Source organism: Lathamus discolor, chromosome Z (genome assembly GCF_037157495.1).
Source record: "Lathamus discolor isolate bLatDis1 chromosome Z, bLatDis1.hap1, whole genome shotgun sequence".
NCBI classification, from domain to species: domain Eukaryota; kingdom Metazoa; phylum Chordata; class Aves; order Psittaciformes; family Psittacidae; genus Lathamus; species Lathamus discolor.
The window spans coordinates 30,389,367-30,408,577 of record NC_088909.1 but is presented as its reverse complement, the minus strand read 5'-3'; the positions used below and the strand labels follow the sequence as shown (position 1 = coordinate 30,408,577).

The 19,211-nt window shown below is 40.3% G+C and overlaps 1 protein-coding gene across 1 annotated transcript in view; it reads left to right on the top strand.

Annotated features, from left to right (window-relative positions):
* The window catches only part of ADGRV1 (adhesion G protein-coupled receptor V1), a 273,612-nt gene that overhangs the window by 201,859 nt on the left and 52,542 nt on the right, over positions 1 to 19,211 (top strand). Inside the window, exon 85 of the mRNA XM_065661610.1 lies at positions 15,512 to 15,669. Within this exon, the coding sequence (XP_065517682.1) occupies positions 15,512 to 15,669 (158 nt within the window). The remainder of the gene's footprint in view (positions 1 to 15,511; positions 15,670 to 19,211) is intronic.

The window sequence follows — 19,211 nt, the reverse complement described above, 5'->3', positions numbered from 1 at the left end:
GCTTTAACCTGTTACCCCTTGTCCTGTCAGTACAGTCCCTAATGAAGAGTCCCTCCCCAGCATCCCTATAGGCCCCCTTCAGGTACTGGAAGGCTGCTATGAGGTCTCCATGCAGCCTTCTCTTCTCCAGGCTGAACAGCCACAACTTCCTCAGCCTGTCTTCATGCGGGAGGTGCTCCAGTCCCCTGATAATCCTCGTGGCCTCCTCTGGACTTGTTCCAGCAGTTCCATGTCCTTTTTATGTTGAGGACACCAGAACTGCACACAACACTCCCGGTGATGTCTCACGAGAGCAGAGTAGAGGGGCAGGATCACCTCCTTTGACCTGCTGGTCACGCTCCTTTTGATGCAGCCCAGGATACGGTTGGCTTTCGGGGCTGCGAGCGCACACTGCAGCCGGCTCATGTTCATTTTCTCATCGACCAGCACCCCCAAGTCCTTCTCTGCAGGGCCGCTCTGAATCTCTTCTCTGCTCAACCTGTAGCTGTGCCTGGGATTGCTCCGACCCATGGGATTGCACCCCATCTCTTAGGCAAGTAGGGCAGACTGAGCCAGGCCTCTTTTACATTTTGACATCAAGGTGTGTAGAAGTCACCCAGGATCAAGACCACATCTAACTGTTGGATAACCTGTGAAACAACTTGTGGAACACCATTGCCACAGGGTTATGAAGAACTTGCACATAGTAAAGAAAGTAAGAATTCTTGTGAAGGTGTCCAGAAGTGTAAAGTGAACATGCAGCACCAGCCAGACTGGCTCAGTGGGCAGAGGCTCAGTGTTTGCCATGGGGCTGTGCCAGGTCTTTGCTAGGTGCCCTGTCTTGCCTGATGAGCTGCGCTGGCTTCAGGACGCGGGGCTGCAAGCAGCAGCTTATCTCAAAGCCTGCTTCTGCCACATGCCAAACACTGCACAGCTTTTGATAAGGGGCATAGGGGTGTAGTCGTCCCTCTGCAGGCCCACAAGTTTATGTTTTTCACAGTGCTGGTGAGGAAAGAAACCAGTACTCTCTCCAGAGCAGTAACACTGCGAGCTTCTGCCCTGCACATGCTGTGCTGAGTCCCTGTTTCTGCTGGGAGGGGGAACCACCCTGAAAACTCCAAACAAGGGTTTAGTGTGCTTAGGGAGCTGGGCTGTTTCAGCTTGGAGTAGAGAAGGCTCCAGAAAGACCTTAGAGCAGCTGCCAGTGCCTAATGGGGCTGCAAGAAACCTGGAGGGGAGCTTTGGAGGAGGGCCTGTAGGGACAGGACAAGGGGGAATGGCTTTAACCTGACAGAGGGGAGACTGAGATGAGCTCTTAGGCAGAAGTTCTTCCCTGTGAGGGTGGTGAGGCCCTGGCACAGGTTGCCCAGAGAAGCTGTGGCTGCCCCATCCCTGGCAGTGTTCAAGGCCAGGGTGGATGGGGGTTGGGGCAACCTGGTCTAGTGGAAGGTGTCCCTGCCTGTGGCAGGGGTTGGAACTGGACAAGCTTTAAGGTCCCTTTCAACACAAGCCATTCTCTGATTCTTTGAAAATAACCAGGAGAGACTGTCTGGTATATCTGATTCATACTTTGAGCAGGTAACTCCAGTCACTAGCACTGTGGTAAATGTGAAGGCCGCACTGATTTATCACTGAGTCAAAGGGTGTTACTGGAGCTTTCAAAGAGTCATGGCACAGCCCACATCCCGCTGACATCGCCCTGGCAGGATGTGGTTGCCCAGCACCTCTCCTGTCTTCTTTGGAAAATCTCTGCCACTTGTTTTGGTTTTTTTTGTTGGTGTTTTTTTTTTTGGTGGTGGTGGTTTTTGTTGTTGTTGTTGTTTTTTAAATTGACTTGCAAACAAACTGCATGCTTAACCCATGTTGGCTAAATTACATAACCCGTATCAAATTCTAAGCTGAACTCTGATTTTTCTAAGTTGAGTTGTCATACAGCATTATAAAATAGATAGAATTCTGGTTTTATTAGAAAAAAATCTTAGAAAAGTATTCATTACACACTGGAAATTTCTAACTAGACAGTTTCAGATTTTAAAGTGGTATACATATATATACATGTTCTTACTAGAACTATTTTGCCTATTTCTTTCCGTAAAAACATATAGGTAGCTGTGAGAATTGTGCCCTAAGTGGAAGCAATGGGTCCTAATTACTGCACACATTGAAATTAAGAGGTTTATGATGATTTTTAGAACAGTGGCACTCTGCTGGAGTTACATTTTGTAAAGCAAAATGTTTTCTAATATTAGTGGGTTCCCTTTAACTCATATTGAATCATAGAATTGTTTAGGTTGGAAAGGACCTTAAGTTCATGTAGTTCCAACCCCCTGCCGTGGGCAGGAACACATCATGCTATCTGTTATGTGTAAAGCACTTTTGAAATTTAATATGACAGACAGAACAGTTGTAGATTTACACTTCTCTCTGTGTGACACATATTTGAAGCTATTTAAATGTCAGTTCCTGTTGCTTCCAGTTCTGGAAAAACAAAACAAAACAAAACAAAAAAACCCTAAACAACAAAACCTTTCTGTAATTTAAAAAGAAAAAAGTAAAAAGTAATTTTAAAAAGAAAACTGTAATTTAAACAAAAAAGAAGATAGGACATTTAGGAAAGCTAAGAAAATGGTAAAACAAATTAGAAATGTAACAAAATGCTTCAGCATTTATAAACATTTCTCTCTTTTTTAAAACATAAACAATAGTTTTTGCTGAACTTCCATAATAAGCTCATGTTGGTGCTGTTACTGATAAATGAAAAACTCTAATATAAACAAATGTTCCTGCTGATAAGTAAGCTGCAGGCAACCCTTCCCTATATAACTGAAGGTTTTTTTAAAACCTTGTCTCATTTCTCACCAGAAACAACACAGCCAGAGAATCTCCAGCTCTAAATGTTAGCAGAGGCTTTTACAATATGTGGAGTTTTGTTTGTTTCATACGATCACGGACTTACTTGAGTTGGAAGGGACCTTGAAGCTCATCCAGTTCCAACCCCCTGCCACAGGCAGGGACACCTTCCTCTAGACCAGGTTGCTCCAAGCCCCGTCCAACCTGGCCTTGAACACTGCCAGGGATGGGGCAGCCACAGCTTCTTTGGGCACCCTGTGCCAGTGTCTCACCACCCTCACAGGGAAGAACTTTGTCTTAAGATCTCATCTCAGTGTATTATTTGTCATTCTGAGGTTCTTTTTTGTTGCAGAGAAGATGATAAATAAATAAACAAACAAGCAAAATAAATAAATGAATAAATAAATAATCTATTTCATGAGAAAAACCTCCTGCTGAAATAAACTCTTGCATATTGGAGAGTAATCAAAATATAAAGCCATGCCACATTTCAGTTGCCCTCTACTGCCTCTACTGCCTGAAAAAACCTCTCTGGCCTGCCAAGTGTAATTTAGAGTACCCTGAGGCGGCTGTAATTTATGCTTACTGGCATGAAATTGTTCTTCTCTACTCAGCCCTGTAGAAAAACTCAACCTAGTTGGATGGAAGGTCCTTTCTCAGTGTGCTCATACAAAAGTTTCTGAAGCACTGACTCAAGAGAGGGGACATACTGTGTCTTCTTGAGTCATGATACCACTGTGCTTGCCTGCGAGTTACCCAAGCTATGTCACTTCTGCTTTTAACCCTTGCCATGGGCTCGAGGTTATTATGAATAATGAGAAGTTAGAAATGCAGAAATTTCTAACATCTAAAAAGAGATTTTAGAAATTACTAGGAATAATGAGACATTAGAAATTCAGAGTGCATCTGACCATTGATGCTCAGCTTCAGTACAGCTACCATGGCCTTTTAATCAGGCCATTATGCAGCTGCAGTACTTTATTATAACTTATTTTCTATAGTTACAGGAGATTTTTGCTGCAGGCAGAGATGCTCATACACTGCTCTCAGCTTCTGAAACAGCGCAGACATGCGCATTAACTTTTCTTGGCTGGGAAATTACAACATCCAAATTTGCAGAAAGACCAGTTTATATTTAGGCCTTAATTTTTATAATTTCTTATGTTAACTACTGAAATATGGCTACCACAGTGTGATCTTAATATTTCAGTATACATTACTGGCTGATTTTAGTTTACATATAAACACTGTAATACGACTGTAAGGAAATACATTCTTCTAATCATCGTTGGATTTTCTGTAGAAGTTTGATCTTCCCACTGTAAGACAAAGCAATGAAATAAAAATTCTGGTGTGTCAGTTTTTAGGACCAACTTGAAACACAACAGTGGGGCCTGCTTTCCTCCAAGTGTGAGGTATCTGCTAGCTCCTAAAATCAGCAACTTCACTAGGCCGTGTGGAATTGAGGAGGTTACTGCTTGTCACTTTTGAAAACTTTCAAATGCTAAAAAGACTTTTAAATCCTAAAATGACACCTCGAATTTCAAACATTCATGTCAAATAACAGAGCTGCAAGGACTAATACTGTCCAAAGGTTAAGTGACACAGACTGCTTCTTATTTACCTATTCAAACTCTCTCCCTACACAGCACTTGGCCCTGTATCTGCTGTGTTCTTTGCAGAGGCTTCGTAGCATTAAAATGTAGTGCTTTAAGTGTTTTTTCTCTTGGGTTTGGGCTTTTATGTTTTGTTGGTTTTGTTTTTGTGGTTTTTTTTTTTTTTTTTAATTCAATGTGTTTGAAACAACACGAGAGCTGGATTGGCAGCAACCAGGGGAGTACTTTTAAAACAAAAAAACTGAGGGTATGAGTGGTGTGTCCTCACAGGTGTCACACAGGCATTTGTGATAGCTGTATTGGGTCTGGCTGAGATTAATTTTCCCCACTGCAGCCTCATAGAACTGTGCTGTGTATTGATAGCTAGCAAGGTGCTGACAACACAGCAGTGTTTTGTCTACTGCTGAGTAGTGGTGCATAGCATCAAGGCTGTCTTTCCAGCATCTGGCCTCACCTGCAGGCTGGGGTTTGGCAAGATCTTGGGAGGGGACACAACCAGGATTCCCCAACTGACCAAAGGGGTATTCCATACCATATGACATCTGCTCAGCAAAAAGAGCTTAACAGGGAAGGGAAGGAGGAACATTCATTGTCACAGAGTTTGTGTTCTGGACCAACCACTATATGTACTGAAGCCCTACTTTTTGGGAAGTTGCGGGACATCACCTGCTGATGGGAAGTAGAGAATAAGTCTTTTTTTCCCCTTTGTTTCTATATGCAGCCTTTGCTTTTGCTTTATTAAACTGCCTTTATTTTAACCTATTAGGTTTTTTCCTCCTTATTTTCTACTCCCTCTCCATCCCACTGAGGAGGGGAGTTACAGAGTGGCTTAGTGGGCACCTGGTGTCAACCCAAGGTCAACTAACCACAGAGCCCTAAGGCCTGGAGTAGGGCTGGAGTAGCCTTGATAGACTGTAGAGAATGGAAGGAGTCCAATCTCATTTTTCATCAGAAATTACTTTTTTGATTCCATCTCCCTCTGCCTAGACATGGTTTTGAAAATAACTAGTTGGAGCAGTGCAAAAGAGAGTTAGGCATTTCGGATCTTAAGAGCTCATGCTTGACCATAGATCTCTAAATCTTCATTTGCCAGTGTGGGTGGCCTGCATTAAGTCAGTATTGATTGAATTTTTCCTAGATCCTTGTTTTGCCTTTTCACTTACTTGATCAGGCACATTTTGCCAACAATGGACCAATATTTGGTTGAAAAATAATTGTTTCAAGATATATTTACATGTAAATGCATCCACAGCACAGAGGGACCTGCTTCTTTAGGCGCTGTCCTGGCAGCTGTAATCCCCTATATTCTGCATTTTGACCTGGCACTAATATCCTCAAAAGCCCTGTAAAAATTATTTTACTTTGCTGAGTTTTCTTTCTATGCTGCAAATAGGAAATTGCAATATTATGGCCTGTGCTTAATATATAATAAGCATAGATGATAGAAGCATTACTCAGTACTATCTTTTGCATGCCATGCTGTTACTCAGCACACACATGAAGCAATGGTTGCTTTCTGAAGGCTTAGGAAAAAAAATGTAATGCTAGGGATACTTCCATGCCTACTGTATTGCCTTTTGCAAAAGGAAAAGAACAACCTTTGCTGATGAGTTGTTCTAGAATTCTCTTGTTTGTGTCTTATGCAAATCTTCAGAGAGAGACTGTTTAGCCAGACCAGGATGCAGTACCAAGATAGCCATGAAAGTTACGTTGTTGGTAAGTGTTATTTTGGGTACTGGATGAAGTAAACACTGCATTGTTAGACTAGAGCTATACCCGCGTTTTTCATCCTTTGGCATTGTAAAGATTGCTTTTCCTACTGTGCAGTTTGGATTGTGCAATATTTTAGTCAGTTATGGATATAAATGAGTTTTCTTATCAGAGGCTTTGGCACGCAACATCCTAGAAAAGTGGGAAATAGGATGTAAGTAAAATACATGCTAGGCATGTTCTCTGGAGGTGTGCAGGTATCCTGTGCAGGGGCATAGTTTGCAGGTATTGGGAGAAAGGGAAGGCAAGGTGAGTGAAAGAAAGAAAAGGAGTAGAATTGAGAAATTATCAGTAGTGAAAAAAGAAAACTCAGCTCATCTTCTCTTTTTCCTGTTGTGGGTTTGGCTCTTTGGATAGCCTAGGAAATGTTTAACAAGTGCTCACCAGAAAAGAAAGCTTTGTCTGCAGTAGAACTGGAATGTAGGGGCTTCATTGGAAAGAACGGCTCAAGCACAGAAACAAGAGCTGCCTAACACCTTTCATTGTAAGGCATTTGCTTTAGGTTTTTCCATTTTTATTTTTTTTCCCCAAGTATCAATTGCTGGGCTTGAAAGTACCTTGCTAGTTTGTGCCTGGATCCGCTTTAAAGGACCTAGCTCTGATCCTTATGGTTCTGCTAAATACAGTTGATCCCTTCTGTGACTACGCTGGTAGCCAGTCTTGGAATAGTTTGAGCCCCTTGGTTTATGTTTTCTAGCAAGAAAAATATATTACAACATGCAGAAAGTATCCTGCTTTTGCTTTTTGCCTACTCCTAGGTTGCCTCTTCCTTTGTCTATTTGTAGTTCGCCAATACTTGTCTGTTCCCTTTGGAAACAAGAAAACAAGCCAACCAAATACATAAATTTTTTTTTTCAGTCTGTCCAGAGTGGAGCACATTTATAAAACCTGTGGTAGCCTTCACAGCTCTACTGTGAACTTTCATCATTTAATTCATGCTTTTTAAATGTGCCAAAGCCAGACACAGCTTGCCAATGTGGTATTTGTAATGCTGACTAGAGCGGAACAGTTGCTTCCTATGTGTGGCAGCATATACTGCTGTTTATACATCCAAGTATGACATGTACCTCTTTGGAACAGCATAAAGTTACAAATCATGTTCTGATTAAATGCGATCACCAGTAATTTCCATGTTCTTTTCTGCAGAATTAAGAACTAGCCAGTGACTGTGGTAGGTCTGTAGTAGGTTTTGTATTTGCTTTCCTTGTATTGCATCCTACTGTGTAATTCAAATAGTGTCAAAAGTTTCCAAGTGCATTTATAAACCAGATCTGTAACCTTGTGAAAGAATGAAATGAAGTTTAAGTAAGCGATGTGGTCCATTGTCCAGAAACGCATTTTGATTTTTGCTTTTTAATTCTTTATTGGCTGAATGTTTTATCATGTCCTGTATTTGTTTAGCTTCTGACCTTCGAAGCAATGTTGGTACATATATAGTCATCTCAAATTTCCCTATATATTCCAAGACATAAAATAACCCTATCAGTAGACTATGTTCTCAGGTAAATTTTTCTGAATTCTTAGATGAAACTTCTCAAGGAATCATGACTTTAAAATGCCCTTCAAATATTGTTCAACTTCTTCCTTGGTTACTAATGAACTAGAAAATATTAGATTTGCCTCATATAATACAAGCCTGGGATAAAGGAGTTCCCAGTCAAATTTACCACAGAACAAAGCTGGGAAAGAAGTACATTGAATGTCAATTAAAATTCATAATGTTACTGATATCTCAGATCTCTCTGAAAAAGTAATATGGTTTTCGGTGGTGACATGTGCAAAGAATTGTGTCTTGCCAAGAATCATTAGCTGTGCAAAAATAGGATGGAGAATAACTATTGGCTGTTTGCCAATTCTTTGCAAAAAGCTCTTGTGCTTTTGTAAATGATAAAATGAGCACGAGTCAACAACTTTGTGCTATGGCACAAAAGGCAGACATGGTATTGGTCTATATACAAAGTAATTTAGTCTTAAGGACACATAAGTTCCTTCTGGTGTAGTCAGAAGGAAGTTCTGACTACTAAGTATTCAGATTCACTGAGAAGTACTGGGATGAAATGCTACCAGAGGTGCTGGATCTCATGACTGAATCAATACATTAACAAAGTGGTGTAATCAATGAGACCAGCAAAAGTCTTCAATATAAAATATGCTCAGAAAGACTGAAAGATCTAGGACAGTGAAAAGAAGTTTGGAGGGGAAAATTGCAGTAATTTATGAGTAGATATTTTGTGGCAAACAAGGTAAAAATACATGTTGGCTATGCCAAGATGTAGTGTGTACATCGCACTAAGAAAAAGTTAAATTTAACCCTAGGAAATGCTCTCTAGAGGTGAGCGCTGTGAAGCACTGAAACAGGTTTCTTGGGGAAGTTTTGTGCTCTTTATCAGGCTAGATGGACATCAGGCAGTAATGACATATGGTGTTGTATAGGGAAAGGCCTTTTCATGGTGTCCTCAACATAAAAAGGACATGGAACTGTTGGAACAAGTCCAGAGGAGGGCCACGAGGATAATCAGGGGACTGGAGCACCTCCCGCATGAAGACAGGCAGAGGAAGTTGGGGCTGTTCAGCCTGGAGAAGAGAAGGCTGCGTGGAGACCTCATAGCAGCCTTCCAGTACCTGAAGGGGGCCTATAGGGATGCTGGGGAGGGACTCTTCATCAGGGACTGTAGTGACAGGAGAACGGGTAGCGGGTTAAAACTTAAACAGGGGAAGTTTAGATTGGGTATAAGGAGGAAATTCTTTCCTGTTAGGGTGGTGAGGCACTGGAATGAGTTGCCCAGGGAGGTTGTGAGTGCTCCATCCCTGGCAGTGTTCAAGGCCAGGCTGGATGAAGCCTTGGGTGGAATGGTTTAGTGTGAGGTGTCCCTGCCCATGGCAGCGGGGCTGGAACTAGATGATCTTGAGGTCCTTTCCAACCCTAGCTATTCTATGATTCTATGGGCAGAAAAGCTGTTTAGTTGTAAGACACAATACAAATTCCTTCAGTAAAAGGTTCAAATGGGCAGTGAGTCTTTTCTAACGGTACTTCAAAAACATTTTTAAATGTTGAACCCTCCTGTAGCTGTACCCTTGATACCATCACAGGCCAACACTTCCTACAATGTTAACAAAGTATCAAGAAAGCTTTTATTACAAATATAGCTGTCTTTTAATTAGGTTGTATATTTCCTATCTGTGCAGTAAAGCCCCAGAAAACATCCAAGTAAATGCTACACCACCCTCCATTGTGCAAGGCAGACATTTAACATATGTGGTTGGGCCCCTGCCTTTAATTCAGTCTTCCACTGATTTTTGAAAGTGTTAAGTCTCTGTTTTCAGAGTGTTGTATGCTCTATTACTGGTGTATCTAAAAAATTGCATGAAGTAGAATGAAGATTATGGATCAAAAAGCATGTGCATTTGGCACTGTAAATTTCTGTATAATCTTGTGGATATCTCTAGAATCTTACCTACTCAAGAAACAGAAATTTCTCCATTGTGAATGTGAGTTGAATTTCTTCAGGAACTAGTGACTGTCATCTGAAATGTTACCCATTTTAAGCTTAGCATGCCTTTTCCAGATGGTTTTCTTCACATCAGTTCATAGAATCATAGAATCACTGAATGGTTTGTGTTGGAAGGGACCTTAAAGCTCATCCAGTTCCAGCTCCCTGACACTGGCAGGGACACCTTCCACTAGAGCAGGATGCTCCAAGCCCTGTCCAACCTGGCCTTGAACACTGACAGGGATGGGACAGCCACAGCTTCTCTGAGCACCATGGGCCAGGGCCTCACCACCCTCACAGGGAAGAACTTCTGCCTAAGAGCTCATCTCGATCTCCCCTCTGTCAGGTTAAAGCCATTCCCCCTTGTCCTGTCCCTACAGGCCCTTGTCCAAAGCCCCTCTCCAGCTTTCTTGTAGCCCCTTTAGGCACTGGAGCTGCTCTAAGGTCTCCCCTTAAGGAGCCTTCTCTTCCCCAGGCTGAACAAGCCCAGCTCTCTCAGCCTGTCTCCAGAGGAGAGCTGCTCCAGTCCTAGCAGCATTTCCGTGGCCTCCTCTGAACTCACTCCAACAGCTCTGTGAACCTCTTGTGTTGTTGCCTCAGAGCTGGATGCAGGACTGCAGGGGGTCTCCCCAGGGCACAGTAGAAATATAAATGCCTTAAAAAAAAAAAAAAAAAAAAAGAAAAAAAAGCAAAAAAGCGTAACACCAAATGGTCCATATGTTTCTTTCCCTGTCAAGGGAGTGGAAAATAAAACACAGAACAACCATCAGTCTTTTTGCCTAATGTGTTTATGGAATATGACTACTGTTAAATTGTGGTAGATGGCCATGTGCATAAAATGTTGGCAGTCCTGAACTGTGTGTGAAGTGTATATTGATCAGGGCCTCTAGATTAGTGCTAAAAGAAATAAAATGCTACAGCAATATCTGGACACTTTCTGCTTTGGGTTTGTACAGAGGGATTTGATATGAAGAGCAGCAGTATTCCAAAACAGGCAGAAAGTTTGAAGAAGGGACCAGAGGGAGCAGCATAAACTCCTGTAAGAATTATTGCACTAGATATAGGTCCACAAAGGAGCAGTTTGTCAGCTGAATGTTCAAATGAACATGCATCAGAGAACTGAGTTTATTGGTGAGTCTGAGATGTAATACAAGAGCCCATATGTTATCAGGGTTATGCTTCGTAACTGTGTCAAGATTTAAAAGCCCAGAGTTTCCACCTATTAAATACCTATAATGTTCTCAAAAGTGGGTTGATTATAAAACTGTTATGCTGCCCAAAGCATCAGATGCAGATAATAAATATAATTATGTAGGATAAATTCATTAAAGAAAGACATTTTATGTTTTGGTTTGTTGGTTAGATACATGTCATATGCAATTTTTTGCAGATAATTTGTCAGATTAGCAACTTTTTAGCAAGTAATTATCTGTTTCCATTGTCTGGTCTGCACTGCATTTAGCAGAAAAATTGTTGTGCATTCTAAGGAGAGACATGAAATGCCAACTCAAGGATAATGTAGCAAAGCTAAAATCTGGAAGACAGCAAGCTGCTTTTTATGGAAAGCCAGAATATGTGAATATGTAGAATTGTATGTAGATTATAACCCGATTTGCGTATTTTAAGTAGTGTCTGTCTACTTTGTGAAGAATTTGCTGGGAAGCATGAATAAGCAATTCAAGCTTTGCTTTTTGTTAGGTTATTTTAGGGACGCACATTTGTTTCTTTATGTGGAGATGATGAAGTACAAATGTAAGTGCAAATTCAGGTGTCTGACCTTTGCCTTTTACTTTCCTGACATAACGTGCAATGCCACAATTACTGTTCTCTGTGCTGGGCTGCCCACCAAACAGCTGTGCCTAAAACATGGGAGAAGCTCAAGAGTTGTAGAGCCTTGTGTGCAGGATTAAATGATTATAATGAAAATGAAAATAAATAATAAATTAAAAAAATGCAAGAACAATAGTAGTAATACTAATAATATATTATTAATAATAATAATAATCTAGGTCTAGCTCTGGAGAGATATTCACATGAAAAGTAAGTCACAGAATCAGCTAGGCTGGAAAAGACCTTTAAGATCAAGTCCAGCATTTACCCCAGCACTGCCAAGGCCAGCACTAAACTGTGTCATTAAGGGCCTGTTCTACACTGTTTGTGAACACTTTCAGGGATGGTGACTTCACCACTTCCCTGGCAGCCTGTCCCAATGCCTGAACACTCTCTCAATGAAAAAACGTTTCCTAATATCCAACCTAAATCTCCCCTGATGCAGCTTGAGGCTGTTTCCTCTTGTCCTATCACTCGTTAAAAGTCAGAAGATTTTTGCTGAGAAAACTTAATGAGAACACTGGGTATTTAATAGACAAGAACACCTCAAATATTTTGGTCAAACTTAACTTTTCATAGTTTTGAGGTGCATATCAAGGAGCTTGTCCTTAGAATTCAAGACATAGCAATGACAGAATGAAGCTGTCTTTAATACATTGATCTATTTTAAATCTTTCTTGCTCAGTAGGGATCACAATATGCCAGTTCTTTCATTTTATAATTTCCTGATTTTTTTTAATCACCCTTACTTCCTTAATAATGTTGCTTATTTTTGCCCTTTTTTTTCATTCTTTTTCCTTTTATGTTATTAATTATGTAATGGCGCTAACAAATAGTTCCAGTATACATCTTGTCAGTTGTTAATTTGGTTATTAGGAAGTCATAGAAACTTTGTAATAAAATGATAGTCTTTGAGGAAGCTAGCAGTGTTTTATTTTTCTTGTGCCCACTGCAGAAGGTGTGTATGTTAGCTGTAAGTTTGGTGATTTTTTTTCTGCTGTTAGTCAGGTTCAAAACAAAACCTTACAGTTACTTACCCGAGAAAGAATTACAAAAAATACTTCATTGTGCACAATGGCTTCATCTTTCATGGATTAAAGACTTGCTTTACAAAGGGTACCTGTTTAAAAAGAGAAAAAAAGAACTTGCTTGAAGGCTATCCTGCAGGAGATAATGCTCTTCTTTAAACAAGTAAAGTTTGTAGTTACGTGGATCATTCCAGTTTCCACATCAGTCTTTCTACGCGTTTTTCTGTAGAGTGGTTGTATTCTGGAACACCAACTTAGCTGATGTTTTGTGACACTTTTATTTTATTCCTATCCAATGCTAGGAACATGAAACACACAGTAATTCCATGTGACAAATGTGTAATGGTAACAGAACAATACATGTGTGCCGCTAGTGTCAAGTATAAGTATTTTCAGTTGGTCCCTATAATGATGTCCCATATGATTTCCAGCATAAAAGATATCTTTCAACATGTGTTATCACACTACTATATGTGAATAAAACTTACAGGAGGCAGTGGTCATCATTGAATTGCTCATCATTGCTTTCAAGAAAAAAAATTGTTAATATGTCTTTGTGTACTTCATTTATACAAAACTTTTCAGTGCCTTTTTGATAGCGAGTACTTAGGGGTATTAGTAAATTGATCCATCTTTGTGGGGTTTCATTTTTATGCAGCTTTTGTTAACAATATAGTGTTCACAGAAAACTTCTGAGGTGTTCAGATGTTTTTGAAGATACGTGATCTCTGAAATACAAAAATGTATCAAATTGAAAAATAAAATTACAGAATTTAGAACATAAATGTGATTTCGTAGGAGACTATACTTGTCCTAAGATTCTTGGTTTCATTTTGATCATTAAAAGCAGATATGTTATGGTAATGTGCCTTCATGTCTTAATGCTGGTTGGACCCACTCAGGAAGAAAAATAACTTTCATAACTAAGAAATATTAAAAATTAAAAGGGTGAAATGAATCAGATGTTGTGTTCAGGAAGCAAACGTGTTGCCAGCAGGTCAGCGGAGGTGATCCTTACCCTCTGCTCAGCACTGGTAAAGCCATAGCTGGAGTCCTGTGGCCAGTTTAGGGCTCCCCAGTACAGGACAGACATTGACAGACTGGACAGAGTTCAACAAAGGGCTAAGAAGATGAGTTAGGGCTGGAGCATCAATATACAAGGAGAGGCTGAGAGAGATGGGACTGTTCAACCTGGAGAAGGTGCCAGAGGGTCTTATTAATGAGTATAAACACCTGAAGGGAGGGTGCAGAGAGGACCGACCCAGATGGTGGTTTCACTGTGAAGGTGACTGAGCACTTGCACAGTTTGCCCAGAAAGGTCATGAAGTCTCCATCCTTGAAGACTAAAAAAACCATCTAGACCCAGTCCTGGACCACTAGGTTTGTGTTTGAGAAGGAGGTTCAGACAAAATGATCTCCAGCAGCCTCTTCCTATCTCATCAATTTTGTGATTCTGCGAAAAGAGCACCAGTTATGCAGTAGAGAATCATAGAATCGTAGACTGGTTTGCATTGGAAGGGACCTTAAAGCTCATTTAGTTCCACCCCCCTGCCATAGGCAGGGGCACCTTCCACTAGACCAGGTTGCTCCAAGCTCTGTCCAACTTGGCCTTCCCCGTTTCTTGCTTACTTGTGCAGTGATGTTATCTGGTGGTACCTCAACTTGGTGTCTGTCAGAGCCTGTAGCTCCTGAAGGGAGTTGCATAAATTATCTAGAGTCTTCTGGAAATTAGTTTGGGATTCACTGATTATGCCCAACTGATGCTCTGGAAGAGCTGACAGAGAATGTAATCTTGACTTTCTGGATTTAGTACACTTGTCCACCTAAGCAAACCCTGAAGGTATACCAGGTGTATCAGTGAAACATGAACCCAGGCTCTTCTCAGATGTACGTTGTCATACAATCATAGAATCATGGAATGGTGTGTGTTGGAAGGGACCTTAAAGACTATCTAGTTGCAACATACCTGCCATGGGCAGGGATGCCTTCCACTAGACTTGAGCAGGTTGCTCCAAGCCCCATCCACCGTGGCCTTGAGCACTTCCCAGCACTGACTCTAAGCTTATTTAGCAGAGCTGACCTGACAAACAGAAGGGCTGGGTAAGTTACGCTCTCTTAATAGGGAAAGCAGTGATCACATACTCTCTAGACATACTGACTCCCAAGCTGTCCCTTGGGCTGCTCTGTTGTGCGTCATCTCTAGAGTAGGTCAGTGGCTGTAAAGCACATACTGATCTCCAGGGAGTTCACAGAAAACCCTGATCTTGCATGCTGTCAACAGCTCTTTTTAACTATCTTCTCCATATCCTTCAAGTCATCATCTTATATGCGTAATTTGACTCTTTTTCAGGAATAACTCTTATAAATAATTCTAATAAATGGAAAGGATAAGCAGAGACAAGACAATTGAAAAGAGAGGAAGGAAGCATCTGGGTTCAGTGTGCGAGTGACATAATTTCTGACAACTTGAGGAGTAATAGTTATCTTGCCTTTAAGACTTGTTAATTTATTTTTAAAATGTATTTCTGAAATGCTATTTTGTGGTTTCATGAGCTAAGTATAGAAAGTTGCATAATGCCGTTTTAGACTTTGGTGAGTTAAAAGTTGATCACATTAAATGAACATAACATGCATGGAGTTTGTTAAAATATAATCTGTTCCATTGCAACAGTTTAAATCTCTCCAAGAATGATTAGTCTAAACTATAACATGCATACTTTTAAGGTGCAAATATTATATACCTTAAGATATGATGAAGAGATAAGAACCAACAGAACCTGGTGCATCCTATCAAGGTTACTCTGATAACAGAATTAAAGAATTTGTGGTTTGGAGAGCATATCCTTCTTCAAAAAATTTTTTTTTTTTTTTGAAATTTCACTCATGGATATGCAAGGTGTCTGTTATGTTTATCAATAGCAATTTTTTTCATTTATTTTTCCATCAGGTGCTTCATTCCAAATGCCTACGCTGCGCTCTTCACTGCTGCTCTGGTGCCATTAATGTGCTTGGTAGTGGTTTTTGTGGTGTTCATCCACGCCTACCAGGTGACCCCACAATGGAAAGCATACGATGATATTTTCAGAGGAAGAACAAATGCTGCAGGTATGATTGGTTGGCTACCTTTACGCAGACAAGTTAGACTTTCAGGACTGTACTGACTGTTCTCACCAGTTCAGAAAACACCACTAGAAACCCCAGTTCAATAGGAGCCTACACACTTGTTTAATATTAGGCATCACCTTTGAAGTCTGTGAAAGTACTTTAATGATGAAAGTTATGCAGATTCTTAACTGTTTTAGGAGGATGAAAATGTGTTAAACCTAAACCAAGAAGTCATTATCACTGGTTATGTCTAGTCTAGTAAAGAGAAGAGTGATACCACACAGCACCGCCTTGCTTGAAGCATTGTGTCCTGGATTTGGTGGGGGTACCAGACAACCCTGTCCCACGGTGGGGGGTCTGGAGGGTCAGGAGCAGCGATTGCTTGCGTACGTGGCAGCAATGTGAACACACGCTCTGCTCCTCTGCTTGTCCTCAGGGGATCGGCACTGCTCCTGGTGCTGGTGTTTTGTAGCACACTTGGTGGCTGCACACTAATGCGCAGGCTGCGTGTTGGAGTATTTGGAGTTAATGGCTCTGTTTTGAAATGTTGCAGCACCACACACAACTGAAACGTGCTTGAGAAAAGAGATCTGCCTTGTGCAAAACAGGAAATATTGGTCAGTCTCCTCTGTCAGAACAATTTCAAGTACAATAATGTCCCCAAAATAAAGTTGCAGCAGTTTAGACCAATAGCATAATAATAGGACTCTGCGGGAAGCACAGAATATTTCTTTTGTTTTTGGTGTTCTGGGAAAAAATCTGAGTTTTATAAACAAGTGCAAGTATATAATGTTTGGGTTATAAAGTCTTATTTCTGTATGTGAAAATATAATAATATATGAGAATATATTATGAAAACATATTTATGAGAAATATATTCCTTTATGAGAAAATGAAAGTAAATATTTATCATCTGGATAGTTCTTAAAAGTATTAATTTCTATATTAGTGACAATATGTCATCTTGACTAAGAGCTGTATGAATTTGGATAAGGTCTGATAAACACAGCTTTTGATACTCAAGACCTTAATTGCACTTTACTCTTTCATATCTCTCTGACGTAAAAGGGACTGCCTGGAGCAATTGCAAAGGTAGCTCTTTATTCAGTCTTGATAATACAGTTTATTTATTTATAAGTAACATTTTGGTTTAGTCTCTTTAAGGATTAGGATTCCATATTCATATGTTAAAGGTTAAGTTTAGTCTCAGATCAGTTAAACCAATGAAAGAAAAATACTGAATGTTGAAACAATAATAAAATCAGCATGCAAAATCGCAGAAAGTACTAACATGAGTTCTGACTACATGACATAAAGATATGAAATAATAGGGTTGAAGCAAAACTTTGATTTAACATAGGATTTGGAGTGTTTTCTTTGGTCGAGTGCAGTCATGGTATAGGGAATGCAGAAGGAAAAATAAAAAAATCAGGGTTCTGTAAAATGTCAGCAATAGTTTTGTGTTTTTGTTTTTTTTTTTTTTTTAAGAAGCAAGTTTTAACTTTTACTACTCACCCACCTGCATGGCAAACTGGAGTTTTGCTAGGAGGAGGCTTTTGCAAGCAAAAATGCAAGTAAATCATGCCGTGTGGGTGAGAGCAAGTTGGAGAGAGGCTGGTTTAGAGATGAAGAAGAGCTGTGTGCTGAGGTTTATGGTGCCTGGGGTTATATGAGGACTCTCTGTATAGCTCTGTTTATAGTGTAAGCTTCTGGAAAAAGAGCTGGTGATTTATGTAGTTTTTAATGTTGTCTCTAATTACACAGCATGGTACTAGCTGCTAACTACAGGCCTTTGACATTCTGACTGAATATTTCCCTCCTGAAATTTGAGAAGATGGTAGTACATTTACATTATTTTAAATATTTTATTGATACATTGTGCTTTTAAAGACGTATTCAAAGGAGTTTGCAGTGGTAAAACCTATTACCACTTTTAAATTTTGAATCTGTACTACTTGGAAAGTTTGAATGCTACCATATGACCCACTTTTTGGAGAAGTTCACTCCACTGACTCCATGTTCTTACAAGCTCAGTGGGACCTGCTTTTGCTTTGGTAGTGTTATTGCAACAGCCTCAGAGAATGCTGTGGGAAACAACATCTTTCGTAACGGCAAAGTTGCCTGCAGTCATGGCATGATGATATCTTGCTTCTGCAACAGAGAGGATCACACCCCCAGTGAGTTCTGGCTTCAGTGCCACTTACAAGATCCTATGTGGTAGGGAAGTCTTTTGGCAGCGTTGCCTCCAGAACTTGCACAGGCACCCATTATTTTGCTGTTTTGTTATGGTAGTGAATATGCCAGGGTTTCTCTGTTTCGTCCAAAACTAGAAGAAAGATGGAGCTACCAAGCAACAGTTATCTATGTTCTGTGGCTTATTTCTCTGGCTGTCATCTGCATATTGATTTATTTCCTGTTCAGTCACTCACAACAATGAGTTCCTACAGCAAGAAAAACCTTTCCCAGCCTTCAGCCTGAGGTTCAGTGCCCAAACCTTCACCACTTTGATCAGCACAGTATGTAATGAAGAAAAACCCCAAATCATTGCTTCAGAAAGCTGTCTACTCTCCTTTAGTTACCCTTTCCTGAACGAGAATAGAATTCCAGCTGAATAACACTGTAAACAATTCTGGTGTATCAAGTGTAGAGAGGTGAAACATAGACAAAAATATTTTTAAATAACCTTTTGCTAGTTGCTGTGGATACCTGTTTAATTAAATTCCAGGGTGCAGAGAGTATTGCAGGAAAGAAAATGTGGCTTTTATAGACATTAATTATTATTTATACATAGATGTTCATACAAACACCTATTTGCATGTGAATATTTAAACTAGTACTACTTACTCCCTTTCTGGGAAAGCTATCTTTTTACTGGCCCATCCCAGGTTCTCACTGATATCACATCCCTACCATGCACCAGCCTCTGGGAAAACTGAACAGTACAATGGGCTGTTAAAAACTACACTGAGAGCAATGGGTGGTGGTACTTCCAGACATTGGGATACACATTTGCACATGCGGTCCAGAAGGCTGCGACTGCGTCTGGCACTGGTAGCGATGCAGGGAAGCATAATGCTGGAGGCCAGAATGGCCAAAGCAGCAGCACAAGTAACACAGCCCTACTGTCTGCCATGGACTGATCCAGATTGCACTGGAACAGGGGCAAGTTCCAGTAAAAAGATAACTAAAATTGCAGTGTGATTCAGATGACCTCATGTGGATTCTTCAGTAATTCATGAAAAACATTACTGAAAGCTGCCAATAAAAATAAAACAGCAAGGTCATTGGCTTGCATATTACCATAAAACAGAAAAAGGGGTTGGATATGCAGATCTGAAAGGAAAAAGAATTGGTATCTGGCTTCTGAGTATGCATTCTTTTGGTCATTTCATAGGTTGTAGGAAAAGCCTCTTAAACTATAACTGGTAATGCTGATTTGTGATCTCTACTTGAGGAAGGCTATTACTAGCATTAATAGAAATTTACTAGAAGTAGAAACAGTAAAGTTTATGCTCATTTGTAGAGTATACAGTTGTTTTGTT